Raw genomic sequence first — 24,317 nt, forward strand, 5'->3', positions numbered from 1 at the left:
ACAGTCAACTGTTTGTAGTCCTGCTCCGTGTGTTCTTCTGTATTTCACCCATGGCTCTGGATAAATTTGAGGAAGGATGTAACGTCCAATTACTATAGCAAGTATTAAAATTTTTCTTGATAAGCAGATCTGCAAATGTGTGTGCTCGAGCCAGAACTTGACTCTTTAATGTACAGACATAACATGACTTTTCTTAAGGTTATTTATATAGTTAATATTGCATTGTATACAATAGGAATTAAGTTTAGTTTTTAAGCATGTAGCATGTCCATGCCACTGTGACTTTTACAGGTGTGCCAAGCTAATAAAATATTGCATAAGTAATTTTATATTTAAAATGCCAAAGAATTAAGTAAACAGGGAAAGATTACGTGCATTAAGAGAAGGTGGCAGATACACAGCTTCCTTGGGCATTCAGTGCTGGCAGGAACATTATGTTAAAAGCCACTGTACTGAAGATGGTATCAAATTTCTTTGGTGCAGAAACTATACCTTGATACCAGTTGCACAAATCTTTCTATTTATCTTACTACATGTTAATATTAATTAGCTTGTCTCAAAACTAGATAGGGAACCGAATTTTCTGATATTTCTCATGTAAGACTATCCAAGTATTTTCATACAATAACATTTTCACTTTAATAGATCTTACTTGCTATTTCATAATGTGTAAGCACATTGTAGTGTGTGGAGAAACTCTTATGTATGTAAACTACTTGTTTGCAGTAACACTTTACACATACCATATGAATCTCTGCTGCCTTTGGAAATATTCTGAGAGAAGCATTTCTACCTTTAATAATATTTTGGGATTATGGATTAAAAGCAGTGGGGAAGTAGCTTTGTGCAGTGTAACCTAACAAGTGTGCTAAGAATCAGCTTTTGGCAAGAAAACTCCCAATTTGCCCTCTCTCCCTGAAGTTGACCTGGTGGATGAAATAGTAGATGTGTGTATGATTCTAGGCATGCCTTCTCCAAAGATCAACATTTGTACACACTTTAGTCACCTTTTATACGCAGTGCTATTGACATTAACCAGAGAGGCCAGTCTGACAGCGCTGTACTTTAACACCAGCTAAAGAGTTGCTCTGCTCTACTTGCATGGTTTATCTAAAAAGACTCAACACTGAAATCACACAGTGTAATTGTTTTTAGTCTATAAGAGTTCTCTTCCAGATAGAATATCCTGTAGGACAATTGAGTGTCCTACTGAAATCAACATATGTTCAATAGCTAATTCAATTACATATATTTTTATACTTCTGAAAGCATTAGGTTGAGCTCTGTAATTTTTCAACATATTATATCTAAATTTGCTTTAATTTGCACAACTATAAAACACCTTTAATGCTACTTTTGTACTTAGGTTTGCACAGCATCAAACAAGTGTAAGTTAGAGCAGAACTGAGGCCACCAGTCTTTTAAAACAATCACAGACTTGCTCAAATGAAGCTCAATGGAAAGGTAGAAAAAAGTAATAAGATATATTAACAAAATTTTTTCACTTAGTTTAAAAAAGGATTACTTAAAGGGATCCTGCTTTTTTGTAAGAAGTGGAATTGCACAATTGTTCAGGTGGTTTGTCTTGTTTCCATTAGTGTATGTCTGGGTGACTTCTAGAATTGAATGAGGCCAACAGTGTGTTGGGCCGTGTCAGTGTCTTGGACACTGGATGTGTCTTTGTCTTGGACAAAGAACATTTATTGACTGATTCTTGCGACACTTTGAATATTGTATCTTTATTGACACGGTCTGAGGTGTAGTGGTTTTTTTTTTAACATATATGGCATTGCAAAATCAGAATATGATACTAATTACTCCATCATATAACTGTATTTTGCTGCTAATGAAAGAGCTTTTATTTGGAGTTAAACATTCCAGCTACATGTGCAAGGAAGAGGAGTATTCTGCTGTTTTACCCATCCTTTTCAGTTTTGCATTCACATTTTGACCCTGGGTTGTCATACGGTGTTTTCTAGTTGAAACTAATCGAGAACACTGGAGGTCAGTTGTGTTTCACAAGATGAAGTGTTTAGATGACAGTATTCCTGGGACTGCAGTTGGAAGCATTATTTTTGTTTGCACTTGAGAATGCTTTTTGTTTTCATCTGTCTAGAACATGACCCTAGAGCATAGACATTAACATTATTTTATACCATCATTTTAATTTGATTTTATTGAAAAAAAAAAAAAAAAGTACACACACACATATATATATAAACCAGGTGGTGGTGTTTTGGTTTGGTTTTTTAAGCTGATTATTATTTGATTTAACTGATTATAACCAATGTTTTCCAAAATTATTTAATTATATTTTTAAATTATAGGTGAAATCACTATATTAATTGGAAGACTGGATAGTAAATCCAAGAATTATGTTGCTGTGGTCCTATATTTTATTGAATTACTGAGGTTTAGAATAAAAGATGATCAAAGTTTTAACTGTGAGTATCAAGAAAGTTAATAATTTTAATACAGTTTCCACAACTGTCTTTCAAAATCTTAAATTAACTTAATAAAGACCACTACATTGTTATTCCTTTTACTTAGGATATATATTTCTTTTAATCTATGGGATTCTGCTAAATTCTAGAATATTTTCACTGAATTTCACTGAATTTTTTTTTAGAGTTGGAAGGGACCATAGAGATCATCTAGTCCAACTCCCCTGCTGAAGCAGGATTGCCTAGAGCACTTTTATGTAGAGATGGACATACGTGTCTATCATAACATCATGGTAATATAAATTATTGTGATTGGTATCTACCGTGGGACAGCCAGCAAGGAAATACTGAGGAAACTAAAGTACCTTCTCTGCCTGGCTGTGATCCCTACAAGTCTGGGTGGGAAATATGTGCTATATCTATAATGTTTCTCTTCTTTATCTGAATAAAACTAAACCTCGTGTATTATTAACATAGCACTTAGCAAGAGTATTAAAATATTTTTAATCCTACTTTAGGTAATAAAATAATCTCAATAAGGTTTCTGATTTCATATTCTGCAGCATGGCATCCCGTTGGATAATTGTGCTGTTGTGTTCCTATAGAGATGGCAAGCCATGGGATTGCTAATTCAGTGCTTCTGGTAATTTGTTATACTACCACTGCATTGCTGGTTGATATCGTTGGGCTCTACTTGCCTAGCTTATTGTGATTTTTTTAAAAAAAAACAACCCCAAGTTGAAAATGAACTATTACCCTGGATTTTATAAACATTCTTCTTAATTTTCTGTCAAATCCTTTACTTACAATGTTTATTTTAAAGCTTATATGAGTTCTGGAGCATGGTTACTTTTTTTTTCTCTGTCAATATCCAAAATTGTGAGAGACAACATGTGTCTAATTTCTTCGCTTGGAAAAGTTCAGGAACATCAGCCTCCATAACTATACTGGTTTTGTTAAACCTGTTTCCTGGGTTTAAAAGCTGTGATTGAAGATCAGAGGTGAGGAATTTGGCTATGGATGACAAATGGGATGGGAAGAGAGTGGAGGAGAGGGTGACAAAGAGTTTATTTCCATGCCTTGCAAAGCTCAGTATGACACTTTGCTATGTCTGTTTGCTTTTGCAAAAAACACCTTTGTAATGAAACTTCAGGCCAGTTGCACACTGGAGAAATTCCCATTAGAAACAGAAAGAAACAAGGTATTTGCAAACCATATTGCAGGACAGTGTTGGCAATTTTAAGAGCAGTAGGTGCACGTGACTTATGCTGGACCTCCTGTAGGTGTGTAATTGAATTAGTCATGAGATAGAGTGGGTCTCTGCATAGCCAGCAGCCGCTGGTACAGGATCCTGGGATTCCAGGCACTCATCCTTCCTATGCAAAGCACAGGCAAGCCATTAGTGTAAAGGGCTGAAGTGTCCAGCCTGTGAGTCAGAAGAGCTCCTAAGTGGGTATTTGTGTGTACATATCCAGGTTTTTATCTGTTTTCCCTCATCTCTGTGAATGTGTTACCTGTGTCCTTTTAGTCCAGTGACAGAATAAATTTGTAGGAAAGCCACAAAGAGAAACTTAAAGGGATGTAGTCTTTCCTTGTTTGCAGTCTTATGCTTAATCATGGGGAAAACCCCCCAATATAGTTTTTATTAAATTAATCTTCACAGAAGCGGAGATAACTGAAATTTATATAGTGTGTAACTTGGCAAAAACAAAACAAAACAACCCCCCAAACCCAAATGCATTTCCTTAGCAAATGGAAAAAAGGAAGCAGCTTTGAATTCAGCTGGGAGGATTTTTACACTGACTGACTACTTATTATAAAAATGCAGCTCACGTAAACCCGTACTGGTTAAATATAATAGTTTGTTAAACCTTTTTTTAAATTATTATCTATAATGGTTAATATTCTTGTCTTAAAAGTGAAGAATCTAAATAGTAGTATTTACTTATTTTTATTTTTTTTTACTTATTTTTACTTTTATTTTACTTAGTACTAACTAAATAGTAGTATTTATTTATTTTATTCTAGTATATGAAACGAACAAATGATCTGTCTGTATTAACACAAGATTAGGTTTTAAATTACAGTAGATATGGAGGTTGTGTATAGCTACTGATACTTGAAAAAGTCAGTTAGGGAAAGCCAAACCTCTTGTATTTATCACTAATACCGTTGCTAAAATGAAGTGCCAACCCTTTAGAGATAGTAATACTATATAATACTAACCTTGATTGCTGGAAAGTTGCCAGCTCTTCATCATCCTGCAGAAATATATTATACTTGAACGGAGAAAACATGCAATTGTCCCTCCCCCTCCTTATTTCCACTAACTGGAGCAGTATTATGTTAGTGTGAGTTGTACTGAGCCGAATCCAATCTGGAATTAAGAATGCTCCAGGGCATTTTTAATAAACTGTCATTCATTTGAACTCTAACCTCCTTTAATTTGCAGAATCTGGTAATGCAGATACACACTTCAGCTACATTCATTTCTTTTTCTTTTCTTATCTTGGTGTGAAACTGCTGGTTGGACTTGAAAATGTGAAGCTGCAGACGCAGTAGAAAGTGTTCTTTTAAAATGGTCTCAAAACAAAGAAAGAATTATAATAGTTTAGTTTGCTGGTTTTCTGCCATTCTGAAATGTGAACTTAATTCTAGTATTGATTTTAATAAAATCCTTGAAGTGCTGAGGTCAGTTAGGCTTTCTGAAAGTATGGAAAAAATTAATGGCTTTTATTAGAAAATGCAAAAGATAAAATGACGCTGTTGTCCTGCAAAGGGGAAGAAAACCCAGTTAATAATATATTCAGGGCGTAGAGTACTTACTAGCAAAGAACTTTGTATTCAATGAGGTTTTCAGAGTAAACTCTTTCAAAGCATGAATTCTTATTAATTCTTTAGCTGGTATCTAAAATGGGAAAGTTTGTGATTAGAAGTAGTTAGACTAAGAGATATAGTGGGGAAAAAAAAAAGAGCAGGCTTTCAGGCAGTAGCTGTCTTGCCAGGCTGGGTGAGGAGCTGCCCCCCAGCCCTGCGGAAGTTGGGAGCTCCTCGCTCCAGCCTTCTGAGAGGTGTCCCTGCAAGGCAGAGGGGCTGCACTGGCACCGGCGTCCTTGGAAAAACACCAACACTGCTTGCACAGTGACAGTGCCTGCCCTTGCTTCAGCTCATGAAGGCATTTAAAATGCTTCTTGGATTTTAGAATATGTTATTGATCAACAGAAATTACTTTGAGAAACTTCTCTGTGTTACTGTGTAAACAAAGGTCTTAAGGATGCATATGTGATAATTAATGTAGAATAGATGTTTCAGTTTGGGATGGAAATGGCTGAATGAGATATTACAGTAAACAAATATGGTCATTAATACAAACTTTATCTTGATCCTTTTTATGATGATAAGAAAAGTATGTAAATGTGTGACTTGGTCCTTATTGAACTGGTACTTTGCTGCGGGACTCAGTTCAATATCTGGAGAGTGGAAAAACTAAAAGGAAACTGGAAGGCAGGACCATACCAGTGCTTTGGAGAGGAAAGGACTTCTGGACACAAATTATTCTCTAGATGAAATGCCCCTAAATGCAGCAAAAGAAGTATTTGCCATAGGCCATAACGCTAAAATTTTGCAGTAGTAGTACTGGATTTGTTTCCATTTCTTACAGTAGGACTAAGAGGTAGTAAATCAACATTAACCTTTAATTTTTTTCTGCTAATACTTTAATTCTTATAGCACATGTTCCATGTTCTCTTCTTTGATTACATCAAGTTTGGTTTATGTTTTACAATGCTTTTCCCCTCCTAGACTTTTATATCTAGATAATACTGCCTTCAGTGTTTAAAGTTGATTTTCCACTGTAATATATCTGCTACAGCTATGTAACAAACATGCTAAGATGATTGTGTGTGCAACTTCAACAGTCACACATTTCCATTTGATAGTAGTTCATTAAAAAAAAAAAAAAAAAAAAAATCAGTTTCTTCTGCACATGCCTGACAGTTGAATTCTGCTGTACGTGTTGGTGAGACAGTTAACTATGAAAACGTATTACAACTCTGAACTTGGGTCATATTCAAAAAATAAAGGAAGAACTAGCTGGCAAATATTGTGTTGAAAGTGTAAATTAAAGTATAACTTTCAGGTCTACACATGTTAATGATTTGTGGTTTGAAAAAGTTTTCGTATTTAAATTTTTAAAGTTTTTTTCCCCTCTCTTTTAAACTTTGATCTCTGTTGTCTGGTAATATGAGAGTATGTTATTAATATACATTAACAAATCCACAGCTTTGTTTTCCACAAGTCTTTAATTCCCTTAAATGTTTTAAAATATAACTGATGTGATATATTAGAACTTAGGTTGAGCATTCATTCAGTCAACAGGTTGGCTACTAAATTCAGCTGAACCTGTAGGAAAAGGAGGGCAATGATACTAAAGATACGGAAGTGCTACTCTTCTGGTTTTTTATGTTCTCATCTGCCAGACAAATCTACAGGTGTGGAGGGAATTGGTGTTTGAAGATACTGTCTCAAAGCAAGAGTCTGTATGAATGAATGACTTTGCAGTCTTGGATCCTTACTACTATTTCCATTAACGTATGTTGCCTGGAATTAACAGGCTGGAGCCTCAGCAGAAACTAGATGCAGTTTTTAAAAAAACACAAGGACGAGCCTAAGAAATAACCCAAGAAAACGGGGAGAAATATATTATGTTTTAGTAGTTGAGGCTTGTCCTTGTTGGAGGCGGCATAGGTTTTTGTTCTTGTACTAAAAGAGAAAATGAAGTATCTGCTGTTATATAAGAAACTGAGTATATTTTTAAAGAAATGTGATCTGGCTTTCTCCATTTGTTGTTTTGTTTGGTTTTTTTTTTTCCATCAAATATATTTTGTCTTTGCTGCTTCTACTGTGAAAGTTCACTACATAGTCATTTTACAAAGTTATCTAAAGTCTTCATCTTTCTTGAGGGTTTGCTTTAATGGAATCTTGCACCTGCACGGGCTCTACTGCACAATTTGCACTCCTTGCTATTTCATTTATATCAGTATTACACTGGTTGTACTTTTTGAGTGGAAGGTTGAACATCAGTAGTTTCAATGCTATTGGTAATTCTGATTCTGCATTCATGAAATATAACTTTTTACGCACTGAACGGTACAAGATGTGTTCTAGTATTCCATTGATCTTATTAGAATATTTATAAAGACTCAGATGCAGCTGGTGTTGAAGGGGTAAGTAATCAGTGTATCATTGTCAAACAGGGTGTGCATCCTCATTATAATTTGAGGAAGATTGCATTAATAATTTTGCTTTATTGAACCTGTCATATAGGAGGCAGTGTGTGTTTAAATTGAAATAAAAATATGTGGCTTCTAAACACTGATTGCAGACTAGTAGGATTTAGACAACAACAAACATCAATTAAGCATGAACTTGGGAGAAAACTTATTACTTTTCTCTGTAGACACTCTGATTATACGACCACAGTGGAATATACACCCGCAAAAGTGAACACTTTTCAATGACTTGAATAACATGAAAAACTGGAATATATCCTTTCTCCCATTTCATTTTATTTAGATGTTCTTTCTGAAGTGTTGGCTAATTTATAAAATGTTAATATTTGGACCAAGGGGGTGAGAAAGAAAATACAGGAAATAGGACATGCATTATTTAAATCATTATATCTCATAAAAACAAATTAAATCTTTTGTTTACTTGCAGCTCTTAATGTAAACTGTATCATTTCAGCAGGGGGAAATCATACTGGTGTCCTGGTTACCAGAAACTATTTGTGACCCTCTGGTTCTGTGAATATAATGATTCACCCCACAAATAAATTTTCTGCTGCCAGACAGGTGTCGTGTAGTCTCCATTCTTTAGTATGTTCTTTGAATAATGTGATAGACTATGTCATACACTTTCTTTACTTCTGAATTTTATTTTCTGAAAAGATGGTTTTCTGAATTCCTGCAATATGCAATTTATCCCACATCTAGTTGACATTTACCAATGCAAAAGAAAGAGTGGGATTACCCTAGCTTTCCCCTTTTTCATACTTCAGAGATTCTCAGAGTTGTCATGAGGAAAATAACCTGGTTGTTATTAGAGTATTAACAGACTTTTAAAGTTCAGAATCATAGAATAATTCAGGTTAGAAGGGACCACTAGAGGCAATGTGGTCTAGAGATCTGAAAGTACCCAAGGACAGGAGAGTCTACAGCTTCCCTGGGCAACCTGTTCTGCACAGAAGGATTTGCAGTTTTTGATGAAAAAATACATGTATCGTCATGAGCAGTTTTGTATTAAAATATATAGCTATATCTGCATCTAAAATTCCTGAAATTACTATTATGATGAGTTACCACCGCCCTGAATTTAAATAATATAAATGGTGTAGAAAATATTTATACATTGTGTCTGTATGTGGCGGTGTGGCCCAGGTTAAATAGGTTTCTGGTGATCTGTGTTAGTTGTGCTTTGTATGAATGTTGTATATTATGTGATGGATTCATGGAAATGTAAAGATTTTTTGGTATTTAACATCTGCTGTTGTTGTTCGTTTTTAAAACAGTTAAGATAGGAATGAGTAGCCATTTACTTAAAAAATTACTTCCTTTTGTGTGGTGTTTTTTTTTTTTCTGGATTTATATAGATTTCAGATTTACTTATTGTGAAGAATATGGACCTTAAAAAGTTCTCTCTCACAGGTAGAAGAGCTGATGAATGCACTGGAAAAGACTAGACAAGAATTGGATTCTACCAAAGCCCGTCTTGCCTCAACACAGCAGTCTTTGGCTGAAAAAGAAGCACATCTGGCTAACCTGAGGATAGAGCGAAGAAAACAGCTTGAAGAAATTCTAGAAATGAAGTAAGTACATTGATTTGTCTAATTTCTAGAAAAATTAAAATTACTACTTTCTTGTCATAAGAAAAGGGTCTTTTTTTTTTTTCTGTATTTTTTCTATGTATATATTTAAATCTGAATCTAAGGACTTCTAATAACTGTAAAACTGTTAAATTCCTTTTAAAATATGGGAATGCAAAGTCTTAATTTCAGAAGTACTCAGCAATTGATGTGTGAGGAATTTTTTGAAAGCTGTCCTTTGTTACATGCAAATAAACTATCATCACAGTATAACTTCCATGATAAATTGAGGGTCTAAAGCCCCATCTTCCAGTGAGAATTCTGTGTTGGAGTTTCTCTTAGAGTCAAATTCAAGGAAAGGGTGGTGAAATGGATGGTGAAAATTTTATTGCAGTGAATTGGTTAAAAAAACCCGCAAACCCAAACTGACAACCTGTTCACCTACACATCACTATGTATAAGTGTACAGAACTGAAAAAGGAAGATAGACCTATAATTGAAGTCTAACTTCCTACCCGCAATAAAGGTAAGTATCTGTAATTATGGCATGTTAAAGCTCTGACATGATCTTTAAAATTGGCAAAGAAGAGTGAACCTGTTATGACTTGGCTAGGCTGGTAAGTGTGTAGTTAACATTCAGCAAAGAAAATTCACAGTTGTAGTTTCAAAACTGTTTTATTGAGGGAGGAAAAAAAAAAAACCCAAAACACTTATATAACCTCAGCTAAGTTGTTGTAGATATCCTTACATTTAAAAGGAACGGAAATAATCAGAAAAAATTATTTTAATAATGTTTTTGTAAAGAAGACAAAGTGGAAATACAGACATATGCTTCCTAGAGTTTTATAAAGGTAGATTTTAATAATGGCTGCCATGTAATATAGGTGCAGGAATACTGTAATATAAGCGTGAATGTTTCCAGTGAAATCAAAAGAACTGCTTTTGACTTTAATGAGGTCTGTATATATACAGAAAAATGGGAGCACATATGAATTAGAGTAGTATGTGATATTATATTTTATATAATAGATGCATTTTCTAGTTTTCTAATTGTTTTTTATATGTACATGTTATTTCATCTGTGGTAGCTCAGGTGCTCAGTGCTAGTATATTTCATGCAGTCGTCTGTTTTCTGTATAGTGCTTTGGTGTGTTTCTTTGAGTGCATGTTTGGTTTTCATCTGAATGGTAAGATTTTTTTTTCCTTTTTATCATAAGTTTCAATCATGAAGCAACACAGGGGAAAAAAAGCGGTATCTTTAATTCTGTAATTGTGACTTTTTTGGTTGGGTACACAGAACCTCGCAGAACTGTGCAAGTCATGCATCTCCAGTCTGGGAAGTGAGGTTGGCAAAAACTGGTGAAGTTTGACTTTTCTGTTGATAAAAGCTGTTCTATTTTATGACTAAAGGACTGAGTGGATGTTACTAGTCGTGAAAGACCTAGTATCAAAGGCACAAGTCAGGAATAGTTTGGAATTAAAACCGAGATATAAACATATAGTGTGTTTTTACAGTATCAATTTTACAAGTAAAATAGTAAAATTAGAAGAAAGTTTTAAATTAGAATCTAAAGAAAGTTTTAAATTAGAATCTAAAAATGTAAATTAATGAAAATTCATAGTTAAAAGTATTTTTTTCTTTTCTTTGAGTAGGCATTATTATGGTTTCTTTTGTAAAAGACTTTTCTTATTTTTCTTTTTTGCCTTTGATTTCTCAATTGCCACTTTGTTAGCTGTGCAAGTATGTAGACCTTTTCTGCCATAACCTTTTTTTTTGTGTCAAGAGAAGCAATTTTTCATATACAGTTTTCATTTTTAATCCTGAACTGAGCTAAAATAAACTCCTATACAAATCACTCACCCTGAAATCTATGATTCAGCTAATAACTTAGAAGTAGAACTCACTTTCATTAAAAAACCCATATATTCTATTACTATTTTAAATTCTATCCTGACTTTACTTTCTGTGAAATATGTTTCAAAGCTGAGTTCATATTGGAGATGGAATCAGACAGGACTTCCGTTGCTGGTCTAGGAGACAACAAATAGAGATAATGAACAAAACAAAATATATAAAATCACAGCACAATTTTACTAAACAGAGAGAACAAATAGAATAATGATGGAAATTCGCATGATCATATTTATTTTCTTCTTTTTACTGCCTCTTTAACATCATTAGTACTGAATCAGAAAAGCAGAAATGAACATACCTATTCATTCGCGCTCTGTGTACATCAAGGGCTACATGACCGCTATTAAATATAAATTAAATGTAAATCTTAATTTCAGATTATAGAATTTAATAACCTATACTAAACAACATAAATTAATAGATACACGTGTATTAGTAAACTTTTTAAAGAAATCAGATATTTCATTACAGTAGTATAATTTTTTAAATTGCTTATTGAAAGAAATGTATGACAAATTTATAGAACTTCTGCATTAAAACAGAGTATACTAAATATGGCATTACATTTTTTCTAATGAACAAAGTATTCTCAAAAACGGGTTGTAGAAGCTGGCTTAAACCCAGACAACCACTGGCAGAATAATGATAATCCTGTGTTGTAGTAATATACTAAAATAATGTGTCTTCTCTCTGATATCTTAAGATAATTTATTAATTGGCAGCATTGACCATAACTTGTATTTATAATTTTTTTTAATTTAATATTGAGTGATTACAGGTTTTGACTGCTAGCTTTCAGTTAAATAGGCATGAACTGTGTGTTTAAGAACATTCATGATGATTTCCTATGCTTATATTATGTTCAAGTTCCAAATGTAACTCTGCATTCTAGGCCCATCTGGCTGACACTGCCAAGATCCATCTTAATTTACTGGCTACAATCAGTTGTCAGTTTTAGATAACTCTTTCAGTTGTTGTTACATGTTCCCATATACATTCAGATATTTAAGGAAGTTTAGAATAAAAATGGATACCAGCTTAATCTTTTTCATTATCTGGTTGGTCTTTTTGAACTGGAAACTAGAGAAGCACCCACTAAATGAAAGGTAATTTAATAGAAGGAGGTAAAAATCAAGTTATTCTTAACTTGATGCCAACATGTGACAAAATAAGATTTATTTTAAAGAATTCCAAAATGTTAGGTTTGGAGAAGAAGTTGCATTTGCATGTTAGTTTCTAAATATGTGATTTTTTTTTTTTCCCAAATGTCTATTAAAAATATTGCTATATTAGTTCTGGAGGAAATATTTTTGTTATGGTCATATTATTTTAGCAGTGCATGAATAACTCATACTGACGTTAATGGAAGTTACGTGTACATGTTAACAGCGAAATGCAGCATGTGTTCAAATCCATCATTTTGCCTAACTGTCTAAATGCTTTGTGGTCTTTCTATCTCTGAGCATAAAAAAAATCAATGCACTTATAAGTGATAGTTTAAAAATAATCTATATTGCAGTGTGACAAAAGGCATGTTACTGTTTTTTTTTTAATGTAATTATCATCTGTAGAAATGTTTCGATTGGCCTGAACTTAAAAATTAGTAGAAATATATATCAAGACTACTTTTTCCAGACATTGTTTTTGTTTTCTGAGAGTCCACAAGAAGGAGCATAGCCTACTGAGAACTTCACAAGGCTTGCCTAGAAAAGCTTATTCATTTTGTAATATGAAGAGCTTGAGGGCAGGAGAAGTTTCTGCTCTGTGATGTGGTGGGGTTTTTTTTTCATATGTTTCAGAAATGCCGTATTTGTAGAGCATACTTTCATGACCACCAGCCGTCCACAATGCTTTCATACAGATGTCTTTTCCTAGATGGTAGTTCATTCCAAAACTCATAAACCTGCTTGTAACAAAATTAGGGAGCTGTATGGATAGATAAATGAGTATTTACATAATTTTAAAATTGTTTTTTTTATGTATGTGAAATAAATGCCTGTCCTTATGAAAAGTGGATTTTACTCTATGGGATAGATCATCTTTTTAGAAATGGTCAAAATTATTTTCCCTTTGAAAGATATAAAGTTTGACCTGCAGAGCCTATAGTCATAAAAGAAAGTCTAATGGCATGTAAGGGAAAAGATATAAAAATTATCACCTCTTTTGTTTGTTCAACTTCTAAATTAAATGCATATAACCTTCAAGCTGCAACCACTGAAGTTAAAAATGAAACAAAAAAAACCCAACTCCCCTGCCAAGCTCCCCAAACTTTGTTATCAAAACTTGTTGAAAGCCCTCAAATTAACTTTCTGTGGTGTTTACTCTACTTAGAAATATGTTTGAATACAAGATTAAAAAAAAATAATTTCCCTGTGGTTTTGCATTAATTTGATCTTTCAGTGACTTAGTTACATGTGACAAACACAGCACTTAGTAGTGAGTGACCATGGGATTAATCCCCCAAGAGACTGACCTTCATGTTTTGACTTGAAGATCTGCAAATTCTTAATTTTTGGGATCCAACTGTTAATTACTGAGTGTTTCCTTTAGAAGTCAACTCAGTAGACTCAGTGCTCTGAAGCTTTGAGTATCCTGAATTAAATTCTTGCCAAGAATTTGAAAGGTAATTTCCTTGACTTTGATAGAGTTCATGCCATCACCTGTGGGTATTGCTAAATCACTTTTGCTGGAAGTGACTGTGTCCTGAAATTCACTACAAATTTCCAGAAGAATATATATTTTCCCTTATGTGGAATAAATCAGATTACTTCAGTAATGAAGTATTAAAGATCTCCTAATAAAATAACCAGCTACTAGTCCTTTCATTCAATAACAAAAATAGAACATCGCTATGCTGTCCAAAAAAAAAATTATTTTTAAATTAGATTGTGCAGTAAATTTTCTTACAGTGACAGTATAAAATTAAACATCCCTTCCTTTGTTTAAGAATGTCCACCATTTTTTTTTCACTGAAAATAATAAATGAATATTGCTTATCTCTGTTTTTCAGTATGTTTACTTTATTCATTTAACAGCACCTGTGTATGGTCAAGGATGAAATATTTGTAGGAAGAAAGGGGATAAAATGTTTTTTTCACAAAGCATTCAGTCCCACCAGCTGCCACTCTTTGCAGAAGTGCTGAATACATACTGTACTTCTACCTGCTGGGTTGGTGGTTCAGCTGCTCTGCCAAACAAGAAGAGGGCACTTGTATTTGCCACTAGATGCCAGTCTCGGGTGCAAGACCAGGGTCTGGATCTGCTTGGTTCAACAAACTGAGTAATAGCAGCTTCACGGAGTAAGGAGGAAGCTTGTCTTGTTGCAGGGAAGAGAATGTGTCTTGTCTGTTTTTCTGTCACCTGGTCTGACTGGTCCCCTCCTGCCTTTTAGTGCAGGAAATTCAAGTGTGGGTGAGTATACAAATGGCATCAAGTGGACTTTTGAGGATACTGCAGAGCTGAAGAGGGTCTTTGAATGGTTTCTGGAAGTCAGGGATCACAGCCCAAGTATAAGACTGTGTAAGATGTAAAACTAGAGAGTCACAGTCAGAGTTTGTAGGAAAGTCAAAATGCTTTATGAAGTACTAGTGGCAGAAGTATAAGGAAATTTCCCTTTCATATGGTTTTCTGCAGACATACCCCTTTTTTCCATCTATAAATTTTACTGGAGTAGAAGTTGGGGATTTCACATCTGTGTAGCGGCTCAGCAGGAGCTGCAGCTCTGACAAGGGCTGTTGGATGTCCAGAGAATCTAGGCATGTTCCCAGCACCTGGAGAAATCAGCTCATGTCCCTGCTTTACATTCTCCTATTACTATTTTCATCCATCACCATCTCAAACTGTTATTTGGGGAGGGAAAGAGGGAGGAACTCAACATGTTTCCTTTATTTATGTCATAATTACTCCACCCCAAGAGGTTCTGTCACCCACAGGGTAGTGGTTTCTTCCTCATTGCTGTGGGTACCGCTATGGTCAAACGCACTTCTGAAATCTCTGTGTGAATAGTAAATCCAGCGCATCTGGAACATTTCAAAGTAATTGTGTATGCAATTCACCTGTTCAATGCATAAACAGGCCAGAAACATGACACCCATTGACAGGAAAATCCCTGATGAAATTGTAGGGACTCTACTTCCATGTAATCATGAAGTTAATTTCCTTTTTTTGGGGTCTCCCATACAGCAGCAAGGATGAGGAAAGCAATATAGCAAGGTAGGAGAAATTGGCAAGGTGATTTAAGGCTGGAACCACTCTTTGAAATTGCTGGGAAGTCACACTTTAAAACCACTTAAACTGATAGCTACCCTATAGACACTGTCTGCTTTCTGTGTTACAGTTAGGCAGTGCTTGTGTCCCACCCCCTTCTTTCCAGAAAGGAAAGCCAGTTTCTCTTGCCTACACTGAAAACTGAGGTGTTTAAATAAAAAGTGTGGGCAAAGATGCTTAGTTTATGCTCCTTTTAAAATACTAGTATATTCTAAAAAAGCCAGCACCTACTTTGGGGATAGTTCCAGGCTAAAGAAGTAGTAGTGGATACGTGACATTAAAGGATACTCTTTGAATTGAAGTTTAAGCAAATACATCAGAGTCAGGTTTCTTAGACTATTAATGAAGTATTATTTTGAAAGTAGGATCATTTAAAAATATTTTTCTACTTTGTAAGCTCTAATACAGCCTATATTTTGAGAAAGATAGCTATGATAATTCCTCTAACGTGAATTCTTTCACATATCTATACTTAATAGATTAGAGTAGTACATAAATAGCTGTGAAGAAAAAATAGTTTTCAGAAAGCAGTTTACTATTTTTTTTATTTTTATTAGAGGGATTATTTTGACTTGTTTCGATTGTGGTAATGCATGCTATAAACATGTTCAGTGAATGGATAGCAGGTTGATTGTCTCAAAAATTGTACCATTTCAAATGTAGAACACTAGACTGTTTTTTAGTAACCTGTGGACTGCTTCCATTTAATTGTAGGATTCATGCTGAGAGTGTAGAGAGTCATATCCCAAGTTAAATACAAACAAAACAGCAGGATGTTGATACAACTGTGACTTCCATAGGAAGTAGTTAGAATGGTAATGTGGTCTCCTTCTAACTTGGGTGGAAAGTCTCTTGTGACTGCTTTTGCCCCACAGACCTGTAACACAGCATGCCTTGACTAACATTTTTGACACCAACTTGCAAACACCATAAAGATTAGAGAAAACCAAATGAAGGCTTTGTTCTCTGGAACAGAAGCTTTCTTGACTAAAATGAAGAGATGTTTTTCTTTTGTAAACAACGAACGGGCACAAAGCAATGAAATGTTTCTTTCTGTGAGAATAGAATGAGTGAACTGTTTACTTGACAAAGCATTTGTCTTATTTAAAGGTGTATGTGTCACCAAGTTCCTATTCACTTCAGAATCTTATACGTTCATGATAGTATACTTTGATTTTATTTTATAAAATTCATGATATTTGAAGTTTCAATAGCATGGGAAGAAAGCGTGCCATTTCTTTTCTTCATTTTTTTCTTGTTAAGCTCATAATTTACTTTCAAAATAGATTGTCACCTGCTATTGAAGTTTAGTAAGATCAATTTAGGATTTCTCTGTAATGTGCTATGAGAGGCTGTATTTTGCCTACTTATATATGGTTACCCAAGCAAAAGAAGCTGGAGCCTCTCCCATGTTTCCTGTCCCCTTTAGACAATGGGAGAGTGCAATAACAACCTTTTTTCAAAGTGTTTCCCTCCCAGAAAGGCAGTGTCTTCCTCTTCATTATGCAATGGCGGTAGTGCTTCTTATGTCACAGAAGCATTGCCTGAAGGTGAACTCGAAAGAATTCAAATATATTCCAGACAACACATATTATGTTTAAAATAAATAAGCATACATTTCTGATCTAGAAAATGGGTCTGGATTTTGACCAGCTTGTTTTCTTCATCTCATAAGTATTTTGGTTTAATTATCATGTGTTTCCATGAGTAATGTTTTCAAAAAATATAGAAATTGAAGCTTCTGGCTCCCTAGTTGTAAAAATGTTCTTGCAGGTTCCTATGATCCATATGGTTTGAGGCATCCGCCAGGCAAAAAGGGACTTAGATAGTAGTTGCCCCCCTGTATCCTACTAGTGCACTTTTCTTTCCAGTTTTGTTGCTATTATTCTCTACCCTTTCAGGCACCTTGCCTCAGTAGAAAAATAGCAGTCAGTGCTCCAGCAAACATTTTATGCTAGAAATACCATTATTCCTGAGCACTTTCCCCAGAACCTGAATGGTAGAGAGATCAAGGGGATCCTGCAGCTGTTTTATGAGGGTGAGATTCAAAGACTCTTCAGTCTGGGGAGGGGAAGGCAGGGGGAGGATATGTTTGAAGTTTGCAGTATCTCAAAGGAAGGCATAAACTGAACGTAGTACTGTTGTTTGCCAGATCCCCCAGCCTGAGGAATATCAAGCACTTGCTGAAGTTAATCACTGATCAATTTGAATGAGAGAGAATGCTGCTTTATGGAGTGGTTGGTTGGTGACCTTCCAGAACTTGCTTCCATAGAGGGCAGGTTGCTGGTTCAAAAAGGGGTTAGACAAATTCATGGACAGGAGGTCCATAAATGGCTGCTTCTTTATACTGTTTAGTCATTGTTCTTAAACCATGTTCCTAAAATTTATTTTCTTTCTGAAGTATTAGCTCTCTCCTCCTACATTGCTCCCTTACACTCAAACACACACAGTTAATGATCACATGAATTTTAAATCTTTTTTTTTTTTTTTTTTTTTTTTTTGAGAACTAGTTATATTAAGTAAACTAATACTCTGGAAAGATTAAAGGCCACACTTTGAATAGCCTTTTGCATCTTCTGTTGCCCTATAGTATCTAAGTGGATTTACAAGATGATAAAAGTGACGAAATAATTGTTTTAAAGGGCAGGTTATAAGATTGAGATATGACAGTTACATTACAGTCTCTAGTGGTTGAACTAAGAAGACAGAGAGGATTAACAGTGCTTAAGGTTTACAGGTGTTCTCAAGCTGCTTGAAGGACTGTAAGATGCAGAGTATTCAAGCTTTTTATAATGCAAATGAAAATTTGAAGAAATCATTGCAATTGAAAATCACTACATGTGCTTCCCCTCTTTCTTTATTTTAAAAAAATCAACCTCTCTAAAATGCTTTTCTGTGGTGTTTTTTTTTTTTTTTTTTAAATTTATATATGTGTTAGGGTTTAAAATACACCAGTTTATGCTATAGCTTCATTCATAGCATTCTAAATTCACGTGAGTTGGAATATTAGTTAGAAAGGGACAGTGATGAGAAGGATAGTAAATAAAAGTGAGGAGGGTTTATGAGTTAATATTAGGTGAAACATGGACGATGGTAAAAGGAAGAGGGCTGTACCTGAAGAATGAAAATGCAGGTCTGGACTCTTCCAAAGGAAAAGTATAGTTTGAAGTGTGTTTCTATCTTCTAAGAAAAGTTACTATTTTTATCTAAAGCTAACTTACTGGGGAGTTTAGCAATCTTAACTTTTTAGATAAAGAAGAAAAAGATCGTATGCTATCTACTAAGTATTAAACACTTTTTGTCTGTTTTCTATTGCACAACTTTTTTTTGATTTTGTTGCTTATATTTTCTTACATTAATAAAAATCACTTTACCAGAATAACAATACTATAGGAAAAAAAAGTACTCTGTAATTACTAATCTTGACAAAGATGTGTATGGTTTGCTTGAAAACTACCTTAAAAGTGCTTTTATTAGCTAAAAAATTAGTACTGATAAAAATGATGAAATAGGGTGGCATTTGTTTTGAAGTTCAACCAGCATGGGAATGTGAAGGCCTCCACCTCTGATAATATACTCAAAAGAACAAGTGGCTCAAAAGACAGAAAGGAAGGAGTAGGAGGCTGAAAGTAAAAAAAAAAAAAAAAAAAAAAAAAAAAGTTAGGCTTCTGTTTCATGGGGTTTTTTTAAAGCTGACTGAATTACGCCCTTGTCTACTGAAACCCTCTTAGTGTAATTCCCATTGGCCTCTGTGACACCTAGGGCAGTGCTGATCAACTGCAGGCTCCCATATTCTTAACCTCAGCCAAGTGAATATGATTCTAGCAGATGTTTCTGCATTTTAGACCTCAAAATATGATGGGTCAGTTTTTTTTTTCCTTTTTCCAGTGGCAAATCTTGTATACTTGAGACCCAGGACAAGCAACTCAATGGTAGGAATTATGAGCTGAGGGTCTCCCTGGTGGGATTATGCTGAATTTAATTTAAACTCAGATCTTTGAAAATGGAGAACCAAAGAAATTTAAAGGTTTGGATCATTTGAACTAAATTACTGGATTATTGTTAAATATTGTGTAAAAATTTAAAATGTGCTTAGAAATGTTTATGATGATGTTTCCCATTAAAAGGAAAAGGTTTTATAATGTCAGGAGAGAACAGTCAGAAGCAACCAAGTAGGAACGGCTTTCTTAGTGGCATAAGGGGAAGGTTCAGTTAGCTTTCTCTGCTTTCCCATTACTTCTTAGGTGCTATGAAGTAAATCCACTGCTGCCTCCTTCCTGTGCTTCCTATTTCTTCCCCCTCTTCATGCCCTTAGAGAAACAAGTACTTCTCTGCGTGCTGTGGAAAAATAAATCCAAGTTCCTATTGCTTTTTTTCCTCTGATTGGATTTTCTCATGTCTAATAAGGTGTAAGGTGTGCCTGAAGTTTTACTCTCTTGTGTCTGAGAGTGTTCATTAATGCTCTGTAATGTGCATTCTCATGCTTTATAAGGTGTGAGCTCATGGGGCAGCCTTTCTGCCTGTAAGAGCATAAGTAAGATTTTATCTTTTATCTAACTGATATAACGACACCTGTAAATTCATTGTCATAGAGGTCTGTAGCTCTATCTTGAAATGAGTCAAAGAGTTTCTGTCTTTTGGGGAGGGAAACGCACTCGTACCAAGAGAACTTCACACTACTTATTGTGATGATGTTTATGCCCTTCCAGTGAACTATGTATAGCTTACCTATTTAGAGTATAAGCCTGACAAGACTGATCAATACTCTTTATTAATACGGTGCCAGGCATAATAGGCTGCATCCTTCATTGGCCATCAAGCACTACTGTAATAAACAAGATACTAATAAAAACATGTATCACGTTGTCACTGTCAACACTAAACAATGTGAGTGTAGAAATGCAGTGGTAAAAAGAGAATGCTTCAAATATAATTAAAATATGGCATATCACACAAAAATGTTCTAAAGCCCTGAATTTCTAATGAACACCACCTCTTAGTGCTGTGCTGCTGCTTAGCAGAGACTGAGATCATGACTTACCTGATGACAGTGAAAATTAGGATGAACTCATCTCATTTTTCTCTGAGTGTGAACAAACTTGGCGATGTCCACACTTGTGCAGTGTACCAGGGTATCTCAGCAAAGAAAAGCCCTATTTAAGAAGGTACATTATCTAAGTCTGTGCTACATCTTATAGTCAAGCTGTTGTGTTCAGGTAAACATCACCTTAAAAGGACACCTTGTCTTACTTCCTTAGGGTGAAGTGGCTTCAACTGAACAGATAAACTTTCCAAGCTGAAACAAAAGCTTGGTGACAGCAAAAACTTATGCAGAATATTGTTAATGGAAAGATTTTTTTTTTTTTTTCAGTTGTTGGTAAATAGAAAATTTGCATTTGTCGAGGGGCTTGTGTAATGGGAGTACTATGCTTATTATGTTGCATTTTAGTATTTAAAAGTGTATTGGGGAACGGAAGTGAAAGACTTGATATATTTTTTTCCTCGTATTTAATAGTGAATTTCTCAAAACCCATCCAGTTTTAGTTTAGTAAATATGTACATAGTAAGTGGGGAACTGTGATTCACTGGCTTAAATTAGCAATGTAAAAATAATTTTTTTGGTTAAACTCTTCTCAGTTTCTAACCACTCCTCCCTCAAACATATAGTTTATCTTTGTTGCATTTGACTCACAAAAATTAGGCCCCTCAGGCCTCTGAGGATCACCGTATTCCTAAAATCATTCTAGTTACTAGGATTTCTTCTTTTTTGCTTCACAACAAACTCATCTTACATTCTTTGAAGACTAGCTTACATGGTTCTTGTCTTCTAGGTGGTAGGGAAAATGTAGATTCGTCTGAGAGACAGTCATTACATGTACTACTTTGTTTTGTTTTTCAGCCCTCTGAGCTTTCTTTATGGTTAGGAAACAGATAGGTACTGAGGAGAAAATGTCGAAGGTAGGTTTTATAGGATAGGTAGATCACCTCTGTGAGATGCAGAATCAAAGCTAGGTACTTTGAAAACCTTACATAATGTGGATTGTGAATATAAGGTATTGAACAAAATTCTAATTCTGCTTAAATGTACACCTATAAGAATTTAATTTAATATCCTGCCTTATTTCTTTAGGCTGGAAGGGTTTTGGATAAAATTAAATCAGTTGTGAGTGCAGGACCTTATTGCATCAGTCAGGGAGCCATAGTGAGGGGACTTCATGGTGGTTATGTTCAGATGTCTGCATGTTATAGCAAGCTGTGTCCCAAAGACTGGCTAGGAAGGAGTGATGCAGTTAATAGGAAGAGTGATCTGAACTTTTAAACTCCCTCACTCTAAAAGCTCAAAAATATGGAATTTTCTCATCACTATTTAGGGGATTTACTGTGTTTGATAACTTATGAGTATTTTGGTGAGCTGGACAACCTCATCCAGATCTTGTATGACTATCTTGAGAAACTCCTTTTAGTTTCCTGTGTGGTCTATAAACAAAAGGTAAGTAGTTCATGTCTGTGGGGTTTAGAGCAGGAACTGCTGTTAGGACTAGTGTGAAATTCAGTAGCAAAAAAGTAGAGAATATTACTTAACACGTGAAGAATAGAAGCCCAAGAAGTGTGGAAGATCATCATCTGACATTCAGCAACCTGATACCCTCTTAACAGAGTGGAAAATACTCTGACGTTCCTGAGCTTTAAGCTAAGAGTTTTCACCTATTGAAAAATATTTAAACTTTCAGCATGCATGGAAGAGACTTGACTGCTTTCCAGTTTTGTTTTGGGTGCTTATTACCCTCACCAACCCTCTGGATTATTTTATCAAAAAAACTGAAGGAAAACTGGTGAAATGAAAACCCAGTCTTTTATGGTTTTTGTGGCTATGCATACACGTGTACCACCCAGGTGCCCACTGCTGCCCCTCCCATCAGATCCCCGCTTAAAAAAAATAGTACAAGGATCCAATTAGGATGAAAATTACCTGCAGTATTTTCACAGTAGTATTAAGAAATGTAATTTATATTATTTCTCTCTTAGAAAGATCTCCCTTCAACACTTCAGTACTATGATGTTTTGTTTAGTCTAATGTAGGTTTTTGTTAGTATCTAGCCTAAAAATGAATCTAATTAACAGATGAATTTAGGAAATCCCTACTGTAATTTGGCAACTAAATGAATGGAGGATATCAGTATATGACAAGCAACTTCCACTTAAGGCTAATGTAACTATTACCTCATTAGAAGTGCAACTTTACACTCTTCAAATAAAACCTTTATTGAATTTAAAATATGTATTTGACAAAGGACTAGCTGAACTTACTTGAAATTATGCTGCCTTTATTGATACTGACTAGCTTTATAAATGTTTATCTTAATTATGTTTTATTGTGATTAAAAAAGATTGCAGATACTCTGCCATTTCTGTAAAGTGAGCTGTTGGAGCTTTTTTTTGTTGAAGATGGGGGTAGGGTACAAAGAATAGTCCAGCTCCAGAGAGGAGGCCCCTCACAGGCCATATGAATCCACTTACATGTAAATTGCTTGTCTATATGAATTAAGGTGAAGGTTATGAAAGAACTGCATTTCTGTGTTTATTATAGGATTTTTGACAGTCTCTTTCCTCTTTCAAGTAAATTTGGCTTAAGTCCACAGTCAGTACAGTTTTAAGTAAACTCCTCTTTTGTTACATTAACAAGGTTATAACATCACTGAGGCAGATTTCCAGCTGCATGAATTGAGGCCTAAGCATGCAGACTGAGGGGATAATTAAAACCTTAGGGTAGGTGAGTTAAACTACCAACTAAAATTGGATAAAAGGCTAATTGTCCATAGCAACGTAATACATGTTTCTAAATACCTGTGAAATAAAGATAAATATTCCTAGTCTTTTAATTCCTTTTTGAATGCTCAGATTCAGATTATATTTTAGGGCACTATCAAAATCAAGAGTAAGTAAATGGAAACACAAAGAATTCTTTCCCAGACATTGTTCTATTCTATTATTAATTGAAAAACAGAATTATTTTGAATACTTCAGTGATTTTCTAACTTTCTTTACAATATAGGAAGCATTTTTGTGTAGGTAGTATGAGGCTTGCTGTCTGATACAGTATATTGAAATGGACTGGTTGGTGCTTTGTCAAAATTTGTCATATCTCTTTTTCCTTCCTCCTTTTTTTCATTATTAAGAGTGGAGTTACATACTTTTGGTGACCTTCAAGAAGATGACATAGAGTCAGGCAAGATGATACATTACCACAAAGTTAAAAAAACAAAATGGGTTGTAATGGCAGCTTGTACTGAACTAAATGAATTGTGAAGGTCCATTTGTTATTCATTAGGAGAAGCAGAGCAGATTACTGTTCTGCCTTCATAGGGAGCCTTTAAACTTAAGGTCATTTTACACTCGTACCCTTGTGGCATGGACAGCATTTAATACATTTTTAACAGCTTTTACATTTCCATGGTTTGCAGCAGTGATGGTTGAATCATTTCTGTAATGAAGGTGTTTTAAAGTAGTTTAGAGTTACTTTGGGGGAAAAACAGGAAAAAAAAAGAAATAATTGGGTTGATGAAGTGACTTTATATACTAAAGAGCTAAGCCTGCAGAACATACTGCTATAAAGTAATGCCTGCTGATTCCCACAGCTACAGAAGTACATCCCTAGGGAACCATGGGTGGTTTTTTTTTTTGTTTTTATTTTGTTTATTTAACATAAATAGAACTATAGCTGTTATTTCACAGTGCTCATTCTTTCGGGGAAGGAAGGTCTGAGGATTGAAATTTAGGAATATTTTTTGAGCTATTTTTGAGTTTCTCAGGAATCTGGTGGAGAACATTC

At 34.8% G+C, this 24,317-nt stretch overlaps 1 protein-coding gene across 1 annotated transcript in view; it reads left to right on the forward strand.

Moving 5' to 3' along the window:
• ERC2 (ELKS/RAB6-interacting/CAST family member 2) overlaps positions 1 to 24,317 on the forward strand; it is a 428,110-nt gene that overhangs the window by 250,081 nt on the left and 153,712 nt on the right. Inside the window, exon 16 of the mRNA XM_074152871.1 lies at positions 9,149 to 9,309. Coding sequence (XP_074008972.1) covers positions 9,149 to 9,309 — 161 coding nt within the window. The remainder of the gene's footprint in view (positions 1 to 9,148; positions 9,310 to 24,317) is intronic.

Source organism: Numenius arquata, chromosome 8 (assembly GCF_964106895.1).
Source record: "Numenius arquata chromosome 8, bNumArq3.hap1.1, whole genome shotgun sequence".
Lineage (NCBI taxonomy): Eukaryota > Metazoa > Chordata > Aves > Charadriiformes > Scolopacidae > Numenius > Numenius arquata.